At 44.0% G+C, this 16,328-nt stretch overlaps 2 protein-coding genes and 1 pseudogene across 2 annotated transcripts in view; 2 read left to right on the forward strand and 1 right to left on the reverse strand.

Moving 5' to 3' along the window:
- The first annotated feature begins 76 nt into the window (after positions 1-76).
- On the forward strand, positions 77-4,514 carry LOC109893629 (plasminogen receptor (KT)-like; annotated as a pseudogene).
- Positions 4,515-7,572: 3,058 nt separating this feature from the next.
- Positions 7,573-9,627, forward strand: LOC109892039 (relaxin-3-like). The gene is made up of 2 exons (XM_020484459.2): positions 7,573-8,003; positions 8,779-9,627. Exons 1-2 carry the CDS (start codon positions 7,826-7,828, stop codon positions 9,129-9,131), a joined length of 531 nt encoding a protein of 176 aa, XP_020340048.1. The 5' UTR covers positions 7,573-7,825; the 3' UTR covers positions 9,132-9,627.
- Positions 9,628-10,982: 1,355 nt separating this feature from the next.
- LOC109892335 (tyrosine-protein kinase JAK2) overlaps positions 10,983-16,328 on the reverse strand; it is a 67,768-nt gene continuing 62,422 nt past the window's right edge. Inside the window, exons 23-24 of the mRNA XM_020484809.2 lie at positions 14,414-14,527; positions 10,983-14,341 (exon numbers count right to left, since the gene is read on the reverse strand). Coding sequence (XP_020340398.2) covers positions 14,234-14,341; positions 14,414-14,527 — 222 coding nt within the window. The 3' untranslated portion in view covers positions 10,983-14,233. The remainder of the gene's footprint in view (positions 14,342-14,413; positions 14,528-16,328) is intronic.

Consider the following 16,328-nt stretch of genomic DNA (forward strand, 5'->3'; position numbering starts at 1 on the left):
TGAACCAGTTTTGCACGTTGGGATGTGTTCCCTGAGCTCTGACTGAGTATGTTCCTGTCCTTCCTGCCCTGCCCGGATGGAGACACAGACCCTGATGCAGAATCAGATGAGAAAGAGGCAAATGGCCATGTAGATTGCCTGGTCCAGGGAGTTCCTCAAATACTTCTTCAGCCTGGCCACACTAGGCCTCACCATCGGGTGGGTTCTCCACAGAGTTAACTAGGCCTCACCATTGGGTGGGTCCTCCACAGAGTTAACTAGGCCTCACTATTGGGTGGGTCCTCCACAGAGTTAACTAGGCCTCACCATTGGGTGGGTCCTCCACAGAGTTAACTAGGTCCCACCATCGGGTGGGTTCTCCACAGAGTTAACTAGGCCTCACCCTCGGGTGGGTTCTCCACAGAGTTATCTAGGCCTCACCATCGAGTGGGTACTCCACAGAGTTAACTAGGCCTCACCCTCAGGTAGGTTCTCCACAGTTAACTAGGCCTCACCCTCGGGTGGGTTCTCCAAAGAGTTAACTAGGTCTCACCCTCGGGTGGGTTCTCCACAGAGTTAACTAGGTCTCACCATCGGGTGTGTTCTCCATAGAGTTAACTAGGTCTCACCATCGGGTGTGTTCTCCACAGAGTTAACTAGGTCTCACCATCGGGTGGGTCCTCCACAGAGTAAACTAGGCCTCACCATTGAGTGGGTCCTCCACAGAGTTAACTAGGCCTCACCCTCGGGTGTGTTCTCCACAGAGTTAACTAGGCCTCACCCTCGGGTGGGTCCTCCACAGAGTTAACTAGGTCTCACCATCGGGTGGGTTCTAGGCCTACATTATTTTAGTTCACATTAAGCCAGGGTTCTTCAATAGTTAGACATAGATGATTGATAATGTTTTAATACAATTATAACATTGCAAAATGTATGTTTAGTTAATAAAGAGACTAATGAAGATGGATTGACAAAAAAGATGAGGTAACACTTTGTTTGAACTGTATGTCATAAGTGTCACAATACTGTCATAAACATGACATAACATGACATAACATGACATAACATGCCATATATCATGACAGTGATATTGTTGATGACAATATGATGACACTGTTGTGCTGCTGTTATGACTTACACTTCAAATCAAATCAAATTTTATTAGTCACATGCGCTGAAGACAACAGGTACAGTGATTACTTAAAAAGAAAATATGAATAAGAAATAAAAAAGTAACAAGTAATTAAAGAGCAGCAGTAAAATAACAATAGCGAGACTATATACAAGGGGTACCGGTACAGAGGCAATGTGCGGGGCCACCGGTTAGTCGAGGTAATTGATGTAAAAATGTACATGTTGTCACACCCTGATCTGTCTTTGTGATTGTCTCCTCCCCCCTCCAGGTGTCACCTATCTTCCCCATTATCCCCTGTGTATTTATACCTGTGTTCTCTGTTTGTCCATTGCCAGTTTGTCAAGTCAACCAGCTATTTGTGTCTTAGCTCCTGTTTTTCCCAGTCTCTCTTTTTCTCGCCCTCCTGGTTTTGACCCTTGCCTGTCCTGACTCTGAGCCCGCCTGCCTGACCACTGGCTACCCTGACCCTGAGCATGCCGTCCGGTACTGTTACCCCACCTCTGGTTTACTGACCCTTGTCTGCATTGACCTGTCTGTTGCCCCTGTTGGATTATTAAACCATTGTTAATTAGACGTTGTCTGCATCTGGGTCTTACCTTCATACCTGATACATGTAGGTAGAGTTATTAAAGTGACTATGCATAGATGATAGCAACAGAGAGTACCAGTGGTGTAAAAGGGGGGGGGGGGACAATGCGAATAGTCTGGGTAGCCATTTAATTAGCTGTTCAGGAGTCTTATGGCTTGGGGGTAAAAGCTGTTTAGAAGCCTCTTGGACCTAGACTTGGCACTCCGCTACTGCTTGCCGTGCTGTAGCAGAGAGAACTGTCTATGGACTAGGGTGGCTGGAGTCTTTGACAATTATTAGGGCCTTCCTCTGACACCACCTGCTGTAGAGGTCCTGGATGGCAGGAAGCTTCAGTGTTAACAGATGGTTGGATCTTCTGAAATGTACCTAGGACCACTGCTGTTGCCATTTCTTGCCGAGCTGAGTGACTATATTTCTTACCTGTTAGGTGTGAGATGCTCACTGATCTAAAGGATTAGAGGGGTAACTGATTCATGTTAAGTGCAGTGGACTTTTAAAGCCAAACTACTGTTTTATTTACAGCAGTGTGATGTGTGTACACAGTTCATTACCTGCTATTCACATACAGGTTATGGTTCAGTAGTTTCAGATTCAAAGTGTTTAATAGTCACATGTGCAGGGTCGCAGATGTAGTTTCTGCCCATCGACAACATCTTCGTCATAACAAACGTATAAATACGTTGCCCATAATGTTCTGAGTGAAGCTAGCTAGTGTGATTTAAAAATAAATCATATCAATTGTTTTTAAGCAAATCATGATTGTTATAAGTCTTTTCTTTTCTACTGTATAATTGACTGTAAGTTTGTTTATTCCGTGTGTAACTCTGTGTTGGTGTGTGTTGAACAGCTTTGCTTTATCTTGACCAGGTCACAGTTGTAAATGAGAACTTGTTCTCAACTAACCTACCTGGTTAAATAAAGGTGAAATAAAATAAAATACAGAATCTCTGTCTTTGGATGCCAACACAAGCCTTGTACATGTTGATAATATAGGCTAAATGTGTGCCCCACCCATACACAAATGTATATATTGGTTTGGTTTCACGCGTTTGAATGATTGTTTTAGGTGTTAGTTGATCTCTGTGACTGTCTAATGTACCTCTATCCCCACGTGAGCAGTGCTATTAAGAAGAGGAAGCGGGCTTTCTGTCCCCGTCATACCTCTCAGCTTCGTTCTGGCCTATCAGATGGACATGGCGAATGGAACGCTTGTCTAACCACATGGGGAGTACGTCCTTCTCTCTTTACCACGTGTACTGACAGCTGACCTGAAACGTACTGTGTACACTCCGATATATTTTCCACATTGTCCTTTCCAGCAAGGTTCCAGAAATTATGCTGGATGCGTAACCAGACCAACGCAGTACAGCTAGGCTCAGCTCAGTGTTGGGGAAATGGTATTAGTCCCCTCTATTTTAGCACACAATCACGTCTATAATGGTGATGTCACCAAAAGATTTGAACAAATGAGGATTAAAATCTCCCAATTTCAAGACTAAAACCGCCTCAAGCAGAAAGAGTTTGATTTTCATTCTGAAAACCAGAAACCTTGCTAGGCATACCAGTCCTCAAACGTAATTGAATGGATACATTTAACAGAGTTGCTGCGTTTCTCAATTCTCCGGAAGTCGGTTCCCGATAACTAAAAATTCTAAACTTCTGAGCATTTTCGCGATTCTATAGTTTACGCACAGTCTCTGCTCTATTCGCTCGGCTTCCCAGAGAACAAGGTATTCTGGCGAATGGGGCTTGTTTAAGTTAGATCAAAACTGATCACAAGATCACAATACTAACGATAGTATTCTACATAACTGAACCGAACATAATAGCACAACGTAACTATAAGATGAAAAACATCACCTAATTTCTTATGACATTTTTTGCATGATTGTGCGAACGGTCGCATGTTTCTCTCATGCGGCCAGAACACAACAGCACACAACTCTAGGTGTAACAGTATAGGTTCCGTCCCTGTCCTCGCCCGTACCTGGGCTTGAACCAGGGACCCTGTGCACACACCACAAACAACCACCCTCGAAGCATCGTTACCCATCGCTCCACAAAAGCCGCCGCAAGGGGAACAACTACTCCGTCTCAGCACGAGTGACGTCACTGATTGAAACGCTATTAGCGCACACCCCGCTAACTAGCTAGCCATGTCACATCGGTTACATAGGCAAAATATATGCTTTGATTGAAACAAAACACAGGTATGATACAGTTTGTCAACACCATCTGCTCGAAAATTCGCTCAGTGTACATAATGCAAAACAACACTGTACTTAAATGCATATTCCCATGTAACTGATTGAGATCAAATGGTTGGCAACTTGAAGAATTGTCATTCACGATTGACAGTGAGAAATGTGGAGGGTGAGCACAAAAATGTGTGCTTAAAGTAGAGGTAAAGAAACATCATGCAGAATGTGATACAGATGTTTTGCTCTGGGGAAATGGCTTCCAGGGGGCAGTTACCGTGGGAAATGCAGCCTCAGCCTAAGTTGAACGTGAGAAAACAATATTATTGTAGTCAGTTACTACAGTATGGCAGCTGTAATTTCAACATTACTCGGGCCAGACCACCACATATTCATTTTAATATCAGTATCCTCATTGAAAGCAAAATACACATTTTCCTGATCTTTTTCTTTGCTTGCTTGTTTTCTTTGCTCTCTGATTGATGTCACTTTCTGTCTGTGTGTGTCCCCAGATGAGGCAGAGAGCATCATGGTCTCAGAGCATGACCGATTGGACATTCCAAGTGGTGTGCCCAACTTCGTGAGCATTGAGAAGGTAAGAAGAGCTCCCTGAGCTCCGTCTTTGAGAAATGACACAAACACTGTCCTGCCATGGGTGGGTGTTGTTCAGGGTTGTTCACACCTCTGATCTCCACCCCTGGAAGTCAGTGAGTGAAGCTCCTCTGTCCCCAAGATCAATTTTCATCAAGTCTTCGCCTCAGTTATGTTGCGTTTAGAATCAGTGTCAGTCGTGCCGTTTATGATGAGGGAGGACAATATTTTTTTCTTCATGAGCATGGCCTTATTTCGATTACAGCATATTGTATGGCTGTCATTTATATTCCATTCACCTAGTTCTATGTACAGTAACATTGATAGGTTTAGGCTACAACATGATACTCTAATTTTCTCTATACCCATTATAAGGTTGCTACAACCTAGCCTATGAATGAAAGTTTACAACTTATGTGCACACAGGTTGAGAGAAAAATGTGACGTGACAGACAGTAACACATGGACAGACAGTGACACATTCAATACCGCCCTGCTCACTCTTGCCTGCATCTACTTGATCGAGGCTGTAATCATTATTCCAACAGTTGCAAACGAGAGTTTCTATTGGACAAATTCAGGTATGTTTATCCCTGTTTCGCTACGTTTGCTTCTGTTCAAGAAAAGTTTTTCATATACAGCCCTAATTACACGTAAACTCAGTTCACTTTCATAGTAGCCACGTTGTTTTCCTCACATCTATGTGCTCTCCTCCTCTCACCTTTTCCCTTTGTTTGTGGACTTCAATGCACAACACATCAGCTGTATGTAGCCAGGCGTATGTGACCTTTCCAAGCCAAACCATATCATAACTGCTACACAGCCTACATCGTTGTCACCATATTAGTTAAAGTAACGTCATAGTCAACATAGATACTAGAACTAATGCGTTAGTAAGCCCGCTACAATCATGCAGTAACGTTAAAGTGTATAGTCAGTAAGCAGTTACATCGGCAGTTCCCGGTGGAAATACATTTGTAAAACCGAAAGCTTACCTTGACTTGGAAGAGTTCCAGTGTTGTGTTGGATAGCCATAGCCAGATAGCTAACATAGCATCCCTCTGTTTGAGCAGGGTGTTTGAGTATGCTTAACTAGCTAGCTGCATTTGTTAGCTAACTAAGTGAAACTGAAACTGAAAAAAAATATGATGAATTATCTCGCTCTCTTACTTCTCCTTCATTTTTGAAGAAATCAATTTCTTAACTGTTCAACTATTGTCTTTCTCACTCTTTCAGTCAAATACTCAACACATTTTATGCACAGCAGTGCTAGCTAGCTGTAGATTGTGCTTTCAGTACTAGATTCATTCTCTGATCCTTTGATTGGGTGGACAACATGTCAGTTCATGCTGCAAGAGCTCTGATAGGTTGGAGGACGTCCTCCGGAAGTTGTCATAATTACTGTGTAAGTCTATGGAAGGGGGTGAGCCTCCTAGGTTTTGTACTGAAGTAAATGTTCCCAGAGGAGGACGGAAGCGAGCTGTCCTCTGGCTACACCATGGTGCTACCCTACAGAGTGCTGTTGAGGCTACTTTAGACTTTCATGGCAAAACAGTTTTAATCAATTATTTGGTGACGTGAATATATATTTAAACAATTTAAATATAACCTTTATTTAACTAGGCAAGTCAGTTAAGAACAAATTCTTATTTACAATGACGGATTACCAAGAGGCAAAAGGCCTCCTGTGGGGTCAGGGGCTGGGATAAAAAAAAAAAATAGGACAAAACACAGATCACAACAAGAGAGACACCACTACATAAACAGAGATCTAAGACAACAACATAGCACGGCAGCTACACATGACAACACAACATGTTAGCAACACAACATGACAACAACATGGCAGCAGCACAACATGGTGAATATAGTTAGTGTAGTTATCTAAAAAGGATAACTTTTTAAATGTTTTACAATTTTTGTGAAATTCACTGAGGAGGATGGTCCTCCCCTTCCTCATCTGAGGAACCTCCACTGATTGGAATGATCTGAAACTCTGTCCTGTAAAACTCCCATAACATTCAGCTGTCCAAAACTGTTCAAAATGACCTTGCAAGTGTTAAATACGTGTTGGAAACTTGGTTAGCAACATACCCAGATAGATATTGAGTTTCCGATCGTTCCGAAGGTCAAATATTACAGCCACCCATCCATAGAGGACACTTATTGAGGTGAACGAGAAATGATTGTTGTGATCAGAATCTGTACTGTTTTAGAATAATCCACACCAACGGTGCCCAGATATAGAAACCCTTAGAATGTGCCCACATTACAAGTGACCTCAATTGCTCACCAGTTGAAGTCAATAGTCATCCATGCATAACTGTCCACAGTGTTTGTAAAAAGAACAGTCTAATTTATCTTTTAATACATGTACACTATAAATATCATATCATGTACCTTCTTTTGGCTAACAAGTATTGCCAAAGTACCAGCGCTTTACATTCATAGTCTCTTTATTGTATTTGGACATTTAAAGAAGTTATTGATCCCGAGTGGTGCAGCGGTATAAGCCACTGTATCTCAGTACATTGAACATAGTATGTAACCTATTCATGGACATTTGTTTTTCAGTACTGATGTCATGATGATGATACTTTCCCTAACTTGAATAAAAGACAATGGTCTGATATTTCTCTTGACAAAGTTTACTTTTATCAAATAGAAAAAAATCATACAGAAATGATTCATTTTCTGCTGTCATAGTACCATCTCCACACACACACACACACACACACACACACACACACACACACACAGGGTCAGTTATTAGCCTGTCATCATTTACAACACAAGTTGTTTATTGTAGATTAAGATTTGATTGGAGCCAGTCTCAGGTGTTTAGCTCTGAGCTGTTTCTCTAGAACCACAACGACCCAAACACAGATATTTCACTGTAATTCTGCCATATGAAAGAAATTATACTCGGTATACTGAAAAACAAAAATATGAGGTCATTAATTATTACGCATCTAAGTGTGTGCGTGCGTAGGTGTGTATGCAATGTACGCGTATGCGTGGTATGTGTGCACATGCGTGTGTGAGCGAGCATGTTGGGGAGGAAGGGGAGTTGGCATCAGGTTGATGTGTATGGAGAGTAGGATATCATGACTCGCACACAAGATGGTGAGGGGTAGAGACTATAAGAAGCTGCAAATGGTAGCGAGAGAGTCACTTCATGATATCCTACTGACGTCTACATTGACAGAAAACGTTGACTGATAGAGTAGCAACAGCATCTAAAGAAACTCTTCACACTTGCACCAGGACTGCACGCTAGGGCGACTTCAGTTGATCTCTACAACGAAACCAGCTCTACTTCTTTAACTGAAAATGCCTCTAAAGCTTACTACTGTGATCCTTGTGTGTGTTGGTAGTTTGTTCTTGTGTGCGAGCGCTCAAAGCCTATCACGAGACTACGGGGTGAAACTGTGCGGCAGAGAGTTTATAAGAGCCGTTATCTTCACGTGCGGCGGGTCCCGTTGGAAACGATCCTTAGATGAACACTTGGGTACGTCTGCTAAAACATCATTTACGGTCTTCTAAATGCAAACACTCGTCGGTCATGTTGAACTGGTAAAACTGACTTTTATTCGCAGCTGCTGTATAATCTTGTTACTTTCATGCGAACGTTTTTGAAAGCTGATTTAAAAAAAAACTTTAACATGAGCTACATTATTAATTTCCATTGTGTTAAAGTTAAAACAGTAGGTATATTCTAAAATCAAGGTTGTTTCCTAACGATTCGAAAGTCACATATTTGGAAGTAGTATTTTGTCCGAGAACGCCGAAGAAACCTAATCTGCTTGATAATGCCACTTCAGCACCACAGACAGCTCCTTGATTGGAAAATGAGCGTGCCCTACTTTTGCCTCAAAGAAAAGGGTACCCTGATTACTGAGAAGTAGCCTAATTGAAATGCAGTCATAGGTTAATTGTTGTGTCAGTTAGGCTAATTTGTAATTTCCTATTCAACGGTTGTTCAGAGCTCTTTCAATTAATTTAGCCAGGTGTGTCCGCATGGCACTCAGCATGGTTTCTGAGATTGCTATCCATGCAGAAACAGTCTAGGACCTCTGATTTTCCCATATATTAATTGTTAAAGGTGTCTTGACACATGGTGGGAAAAGTTTAAAAAAAGAACCCAACTCATTTTGTATTTTGGAGGGATTTTCAGGCATTTTATTTATTCACTTTGTACCAGTATTCACATTAGTCTATGCAGTGGAGATCTTAACGGGTGTCAACACCAACTGTACCACTCCCTCTGCTCTGACTCCTTCCAGATCCCTTCCAGCCCGGTTCCTACAGTGATGTCACAGAGGGTGAGGACAGCAGAATCAACTGGCCTCACGGACATGGTCTAGACCAGGCAGCAGACCACCCTCTCCAGCTCTCCTCCTCCCTGGCAGACCTCCTCTCACTCTTGGGCGGAGTGGGAGACCATAGGGGGTTAATGGTTGATGTCAACCCCAGCGAGGGGCTTCAGAACCAGGCTTCAGCGCTGGGAGGAGTGGCCAAGAACCCGAGCATCAACTGGCCACGCCGCGACAGACAAAAGAGGAACTTTTCCCTGGGCTTAGCTGGCATGTGCTGTAACCAGGGTTGCACTAAGAATGACATTGGGCGTCTGTGCTGAGTGAGACTGGGGTAGTACAGAGGTAGTGGAGGTGGACACTGGCTGAGGGAGCTCCCCCTGTACAGAACGGAGAACGTTGCTCAAATTCTCCTTTCTGTACAGGGTGAGGAGAGCTCCGCCTTCTCTCTGTGTTGATGGACTGGGTGTGAGAGACAGCAGTTTTAAATGTTAATTTCAGTGTTTCCAGATAATCACAAGGTTTGGGTTGTTGATGGGGGAACTTTAAAAACGGCTTTGTATACTTTTCTGTATATTGTGAAAGGAAAATAGTTTACATTTAATTTTAATTGCTCAAATTTTGTCTCATCGTTAAATTCATGACTTTGCTACTGAAGCAAGAGCATCATTGTACTTCCCTGAGAAATAAAATAGTTTGAATGACGTGAAACATGTAACAACCCACCACAAATACCCCATTACAATACTGAGAAAATATGTTGTGTATATAAAATGTTAAACTAATCAAATATCAATATAAAGTATCTTTTGGAAATCGCATCTTGTCCATGTCAAAATGTCTCATCCACTCAATGGAAAAGCTAAAAAATAAAAAAAATGTATATAATGCTATTGCAAAAGAAGATATTTATTATTCTAATAAAAATGAATGATTTCATACGTGCATTCTACCAGAGGTAAAACCACTGATCCATCAGTCACAATCATGGTTATTGCAATGACTACCACGCTTCTACAGAACATCGGTTACACTTAGCACCACTACCCAGGTGTACCTGTGACAGACCTCAAAGCTAGTTTACTCATGACGATTCAACCCCATTTAGTCTCAAAGCGATCATGAAAGACAATTGCCTGTATTTTACCTGTAAGGCATTGAGGAGACATGTCTCGCTCAGGAGGAGCTGCGAGCATCTTCACTGTGTCTCTCTCAGGAGGAACTGCGAGCATTTTCACTGTGTTTATCTCAGGAGGAACTGCGAGCATCTTCACCATGTGTCTCTCTCAGGAGGAACTGCGAGCATCTTCACTGTGTTTCTCTCAGGAGGAACTGCGAGCATCTTCACTGTGTCCCTCTCAGGAGGAGCTGCCAGCATCTTCACCATGTATCTCTCTCAGGAGGAACTGCGAGCATCTTCACCATGTGTTTCTCTCAGGAGGAACTGCGAGCATCTTCACCATGTGTCTCTCTCAGGAGGAACTGCGGGCATCTTCACTGTGTTTCTCTCAGGAGGAACTGCGAGCATCTTCACCATGTGTTTCTCTCAGGAGGAACTGCGAGCATCTTCACCATGTGTCTCTCTCAGGAGGAACTGCGAGCATCTTCACCATGTGTCTCTCTCAGGAGGAACTGCGAGCATCTTCACCATGTGTCTCTCTCAGGAGGAACTGCGAGCATCTTCACCATGTGTCTCTCTCAGGAGGAACTGCGAGCATCTTCACCATGTGTCTCTCTCAGGAGGAACTGCGAGCATCTTCACCATGTGTCTCTCTCAGGAGGAACTGCGAGCATCTTCACCATGTGTCTCTCTCAGGAGGAACTGCGAGCATCTTCACCATGTGTCTCTCTCAGGAGGAACTGCGAGCATCTTCACCATGTCTCTCTCTCAGGAGGAACTGCGAGCATCTTCACCATGTCTCTCTCTCAGGAGGAACTGCGAGCATCTTCACCATGTCTCTCTCTCAGGAGGAACTGCGAGCATCTTCACCATGTGTCTCTCTCAGGAGGAACTGCGAGCATCTTCACCATGTGTCTCTCTCAGGAGGAACTGCAAGCATCTTCACCATGTGTCTCTCTCAGGAGGAACTGCGAGCATCTTCACCATGTGTAAATGATATTTGAGAGCTGACTGTACAGTGTGGACGGAGATGTTAACAGAGACAAGCCACTGATCAATCTAATATGTTTAATGTGAGGCAAGACAGGATGACTACAACCAAATAACATTGCAGTTCAACTTTAATAGTGGCTCTCTTATAAATAAAAAACACGAAGGTTACCCATAGCAACAGTTCTGCAATAACATTGACTGCTTTGATATAAAATAGCTGATAGTTTACAATCAATTTAGCCATTGGATTATTATTCATATTCAACAACAGCAGATTTACATTCAACACGCAAATACAGGGAAATACTGGCTTGTATATAAAAAATAAAAAATATGTTTTTTTCTAAATACTTCCCACTTCTTCATGATCATGTTATGATTTTTTTATGAAAAAAAAAAACCCATGTTCACACAAAACACTGACCTTGACATGACGGCATCATGTATGACTGTCAGCACAGCTACCATAACATTCAATAAAAAGGTAGACAGCAACAAACAAGCAGACAGATTAAACCAGGGTTCCCCAACTGGCGGCCCGTGGGCCAAATTTAAACCATGGGTGGTTTTATTCTGAGCAAAAATATTGTAAAAAATGTGTAAGAAATCTGTATTCCCATGCATAATAGACACAATGTGATCATATACTAATTTAAGGAAGGTTTGAAATGATTATGTTTTAGACAAACATCTGTTTGTGCTTCTTGCGGTCAATTTGCTGTTCACAAATGATTTGTACTTATGTTCCAACCCTCTAACGAAACATATCGGCCTGCTTCTGGATCTAGTTGATGATCCCTGGATTAAACTCCATTATTACAATAGAGTAGTGGGACAAGCAAAGCCTGTCAGCCCACATTGCTGCTTTACAGTTACAGATCATAGAGTCACTCTGACAGAATTAAAGACAGCATTACATTGCATCTCTATGGGCATGTTCTTCACGATGACTCTGTATGGACAGGGGGGCACTATGTGTTTTGTCACAGGGGGGCACTATGTGTTTTGTCACAGGGGGTCACTATGTGTTTTGTCACAGGGGGGCACTATGTGTTTTGTCACAGGGGGGCACTATGTGTTTTGTCACAGGGGGGCACTATGTGTTTTGTCACAGGGGGGCACTATGTGTTTTGTCACAGGGGGGCACTATGTGTTTTGTCACAGGGGGGCACTATGTGTTTTGTCACAGGGGGGCACTATGTGTTTTGTCACAGGGGGGCACTATGTGTTTTGTCACAGGGGGGCACTATGTGTTTTGTCACAGGGGGTCACTATGTGTTTTGTCACAGGGGGGCACTATGTGTTTTGTCACAGGGGGGCACTATGTGTTTTGTCACAGGGGGGCACTATGTGTTTTGTCACAGGGGGGCACTATGTGTTTTGTCACAGGGGGGCACTATGTGTTTTGTCACAGGGGGGCACTATGTGTTTTGTCACAGGGGGTCACTATGTGTTTTGTCACAGGGGGTCACTATGTGTTTTGTCACAGGGGGGCACTGTGTTTTGTCACAGGGGGGCACTATGTGTTTTGTCACAGGGGGGCACTATGTGTGTTGTCACAGGGGGTCACTATGTGTGTTGTCACAGGGAGGCACTATGTGTTTTGTTACACACCAGATAGGTGTAGTGAAATGTGCTGTTTTACAGGGTCAACCACAGTAGTACAACGCCCCTGGAGTAAATGAAGTACTTCGCTCAAGGGCACATGGACAGTTCCTTCCGCATGTTACTTTGCAATAGCCCAAGATTTCAGGGTACGACGATAAGTAGGCGGGTGCTTAGAGAAAACAGAAATACAGGCTGCACCCTTTGTCAAACATCTCCCTTCATTGTTTTTTCATCACCCTTTCCTCCCACGTCTTTGTGTCTCTAAAAGCAGTATTGCTTTATTAGTTCTTCCCTAAGGTGAAAAAGAGAAATGTGGTTTGACATAATCCACTTGAGTTAAGGATGTAGGCAGTTGAACATCCTTTACTAACTGTACAGTACATATTCTGTGTTGCTTTCCCTCACGTGCCTTCTGTGTTGCCGTTAACACATCATCAACAGCTGGGTGTTCTGTGTTGCCGTTAACACATCATCAACAGCTGGGTGTTCTGTGTCGCCTTTAACACATCATCAACAGCTGGGTGTTCTGTGTTGCCGTTAACACAGCATCAACAGCTGGGTGTTCTGTGTTGCCGTTAACACATCATCAACAGCTGGGTGTTCTGTGTCGCCTTTAACACAGCATCAACAGCTGGGTGTTCTGTGTTGCCTTTAACACAGCATCAACAGCTGGGTGTTCTGTGTCGCCGTTAACACATCATCAACAGCTGGGTGTTCTGTGTTGCCGTTAACACATCATCAACAGCTGGGGGTTCTGTGTTGCCGTTAACACATCATCAACAGCTGGGTGTTCTGTGTTGCCGTTAACACATCATCAACAGCTGGGTGTTCTGTGTTGCCGTTAACACATCATCAACAGCTGGGTGTTCTGTGTTGCCTTTAACACAGCATCAACAGCTGGGTGTTCTGTGTCGCCGTTAACACATCATCAACAGCTGGGTGTTCTGTGTTGCCGTTAACACATCATCAACAGCTGGGTGTTCTGTGTTGCCGTTAACACATCATCAACAGCTGGGTGTTCTGTGTCGCCGTTAACACATCATCAACAGCTGGGTGTTCTGTGTTGCCGTTAACACATCATCAACAGCTGGGTGTTCTGTGTTGCCGTTAACACATCATCAACAGCTGGGTGTTCTGTGTTGCCGTTAACACAGCATCAACAGCTGGGTGTTCTGTGTTGCCGTTAACACATCATCAACAGCTGGGTGTTCTGTGTTGCCGTTAACACAGCATCAACAGCTGGGTGTTCTGTGCTGGAGAGAGTCAGAGTCTGAAAGAAGTCAAACAGTGAAAACATCTCCAAATGGCGAAATGACGGCAACAAAGGAACAGCATATGGTCATTTCAGAGATCCCCAGAATCCCTGAGAAAGTGGCTAGGTTTGATCACAAAGTAGACCATTTTTGAGCCTTGTCCCAGAATGCCATTGGTAATAGTCCCCCGTTTTCTGCGCTCTGCTCCAGAAGACGGTTGGGTCAGGTGACTTCAATGTCGTCGTCTTTTAGAGTTGAGGCGTCGTCAGGGATGTATTCATTAGGGCACACCGTAGCAAAGCGCTTTGCAACAGAAAAGGAAACTGAGCGTTTCTTATTGGACAAGTCCAGGTAATCCCTTTCAGTCCGTTTGGTGCCTAATGAACACAACCCAGGTGATCGGTGTGGGCTGGGCCAGGCCCCTCCAGCAGAGACCTCCAGGAAGGGTTCCTCAGCCCTCCTTACTGTCCCGGAACATGTCCACGGTCTGGGCTAACTTCTTGAAGGTGGGCCGCAGGGCTGGGTCAATGTTCCAGCACTCGGTCATCATGTGCTGGATCTGAGGGGTACAGAGGGAGGCTCAAGGTTACGTTGCAATCAGAGGGACACTAAATTAGACAGACAGACTCACCTCCTCAGGGCATCCCTGGGGAGCAGGCAGTCTGTATCCTTTCTTCAGGAGATCTATGAGGTGATACACTATCATCTGACCCTGCTTGTCACGGCCCATCTTATCCATGAACGCCTGGAGAGGAGGAGGGGGGGGTGAGAAAGAGGAGAAGGATGAGAAATAGGGGGAGGATGATGATGATGAGGGGAGGAGAGGGAGGGAGAAGGAGGAGGAGGAAGAGGGAGGAGGAGTAGGGGGAGAGTGGGAAGTGGCGGTAAGAGCTGTGTTAATTACAGCAGGATGGCAGGTAAACTAATCAAATTTGCAAAGAGAAATGCATTAGTGGAATTATCTATAAACCTTGTACAGAGACCACAGTGGGATAAGAACGTCTCAATAGATATAATTATGAATATAACAAGTGTTATTCAAGCTCTTTCCACAGTAAGCAGCATCAAAGAGAGAAAGGTTGACAGACGGAGACAGAGGAGGCATCAAAGAGAGAAGGATTGACAGAGGAGGCATCAAAGAGAGAAAGGTTGACAGAGGAGGCATCAAAGAGAGAAAGGTTGACAGAGGAGGCATCAAAGAGAGAAGGGTTGACAGAGGAGGCATCTAAGAGAGAAAGGTTGACAGAGGAGGCATCAAAGAGAGAAGGGTTGACAAAGGAGGCATCAAAGAGAGAAAGGTTGACAGAGGAGGCATCAAAGAGAGAAAGGTTGACAGAGGAGGCATCAAAGAGAGAAAGGTTGACAGAGGAGGCATCAAAGAGAAAGGTTGACAGAGGAGGCATGAAAGAGAAAGGTTGACAGAGGAGGCATCAAAGAGAGAAAGGTTGACAGAGGAGGCATCAAAGAGAGAAGGGTTGACAGAGGAGGCATCAAAGAGAGAAAGGTTGACAGAGGAGGCATCAAAGAGAAAGGTTGACAGAGGGGGGATCAAAGAGAGAAAGGTTGACAGACAGAGGAGGCATCAAAGAGAGAAAGGTTGACAGACAGAGGAGGCATTAGAGAGAAAGGTTGACAGACAGAGGAGGCATTAAAGAGAAAGGTTGACTGAGGCGGCATCAAAGAGAAAGGTTGACAGACAGAGGAGGCATCAAAGAGAGAAAGTTTGACAGAGGAGGCATCAAAGAGAGAAATGTTGACAGAGGAGGCATTAAAGAGAAAGGTTGACAGAGGAGGCATCAAAGAGAAAGGTTGACAGAGGAGGCATGAAAGAGAAAGGTTGACAGAGGAGGCATCAAAGAGAGAAAGGTTGACAGAGAAGGCATCAAAGAGAGAAAGGTTGACAGTGGAGGCATCAAAGAGAGAAAGGTTGACAGAGGAGGCATCAAAGAGAGAAAGGTTGACAGAGGAGGCATCAAAGAGAGAAAGGTTGACAGAGGAGGCATCAAAGAGAGAAAGGTTGACAGAGGAGGCATCAAAGAGAGAAAGGTTGACAGAGGAGGCATCAAAGAGAGAAGGGTTGACAGAGGAGGCATCAAAGAGAGAAAGGTTGACAGAGGAGGCATCAAAGAGAGAAGGGTTGACAGAGGAGGCATCAAAGAGAGAAGGGTTGACAGAGGAGGCATCAAAGAGAGAAAGGTTGACAGAGGAGGCATCAAAGAGAGAAAGGTTGACAGAGGAGGCATCAAAGAGAGAAGGGTTGACAGAGGAGGCATCAAAGAGAGAAAGGTTGACAGAGGAGGCATCAAAGAGAGAAAGGTTGACAGAGGAGGCATCAAAGAGAGAAAGGTTGACAGAGGAGGCATCAAAGAGAGAAAGGTTGACAGAGGAGGCATCAAAGAGAAAGGTTGACAGAGGAGGCATCAAAGAGAAAGGTTGACAGAGGAGGCATCAAAGAGAGAAAGGTTGACAGAGGAGGCATCAAAGAGAGAAAGGTTGACAGACAGAGGAGGCATTAGAGAGAAAGGTTGACAGACAGAGGAGGCATT

The sequence above is a fragment of the Oncorhynchus kisutch genome, linkage group LG6 (assembly GCF_002021735.2).
Source record: "Oncorhynchus kisutch isolate 150728-3 linkage group LG6, Okis_V2, whole genome shotgun sequence".
Lineage (NCBI taxonomy): Eukaryota > Metazoa > Chordata > Actinopteri > Salmoniformes > Salmonidae > Oncorhynchus > Oncorhynchus kisutch.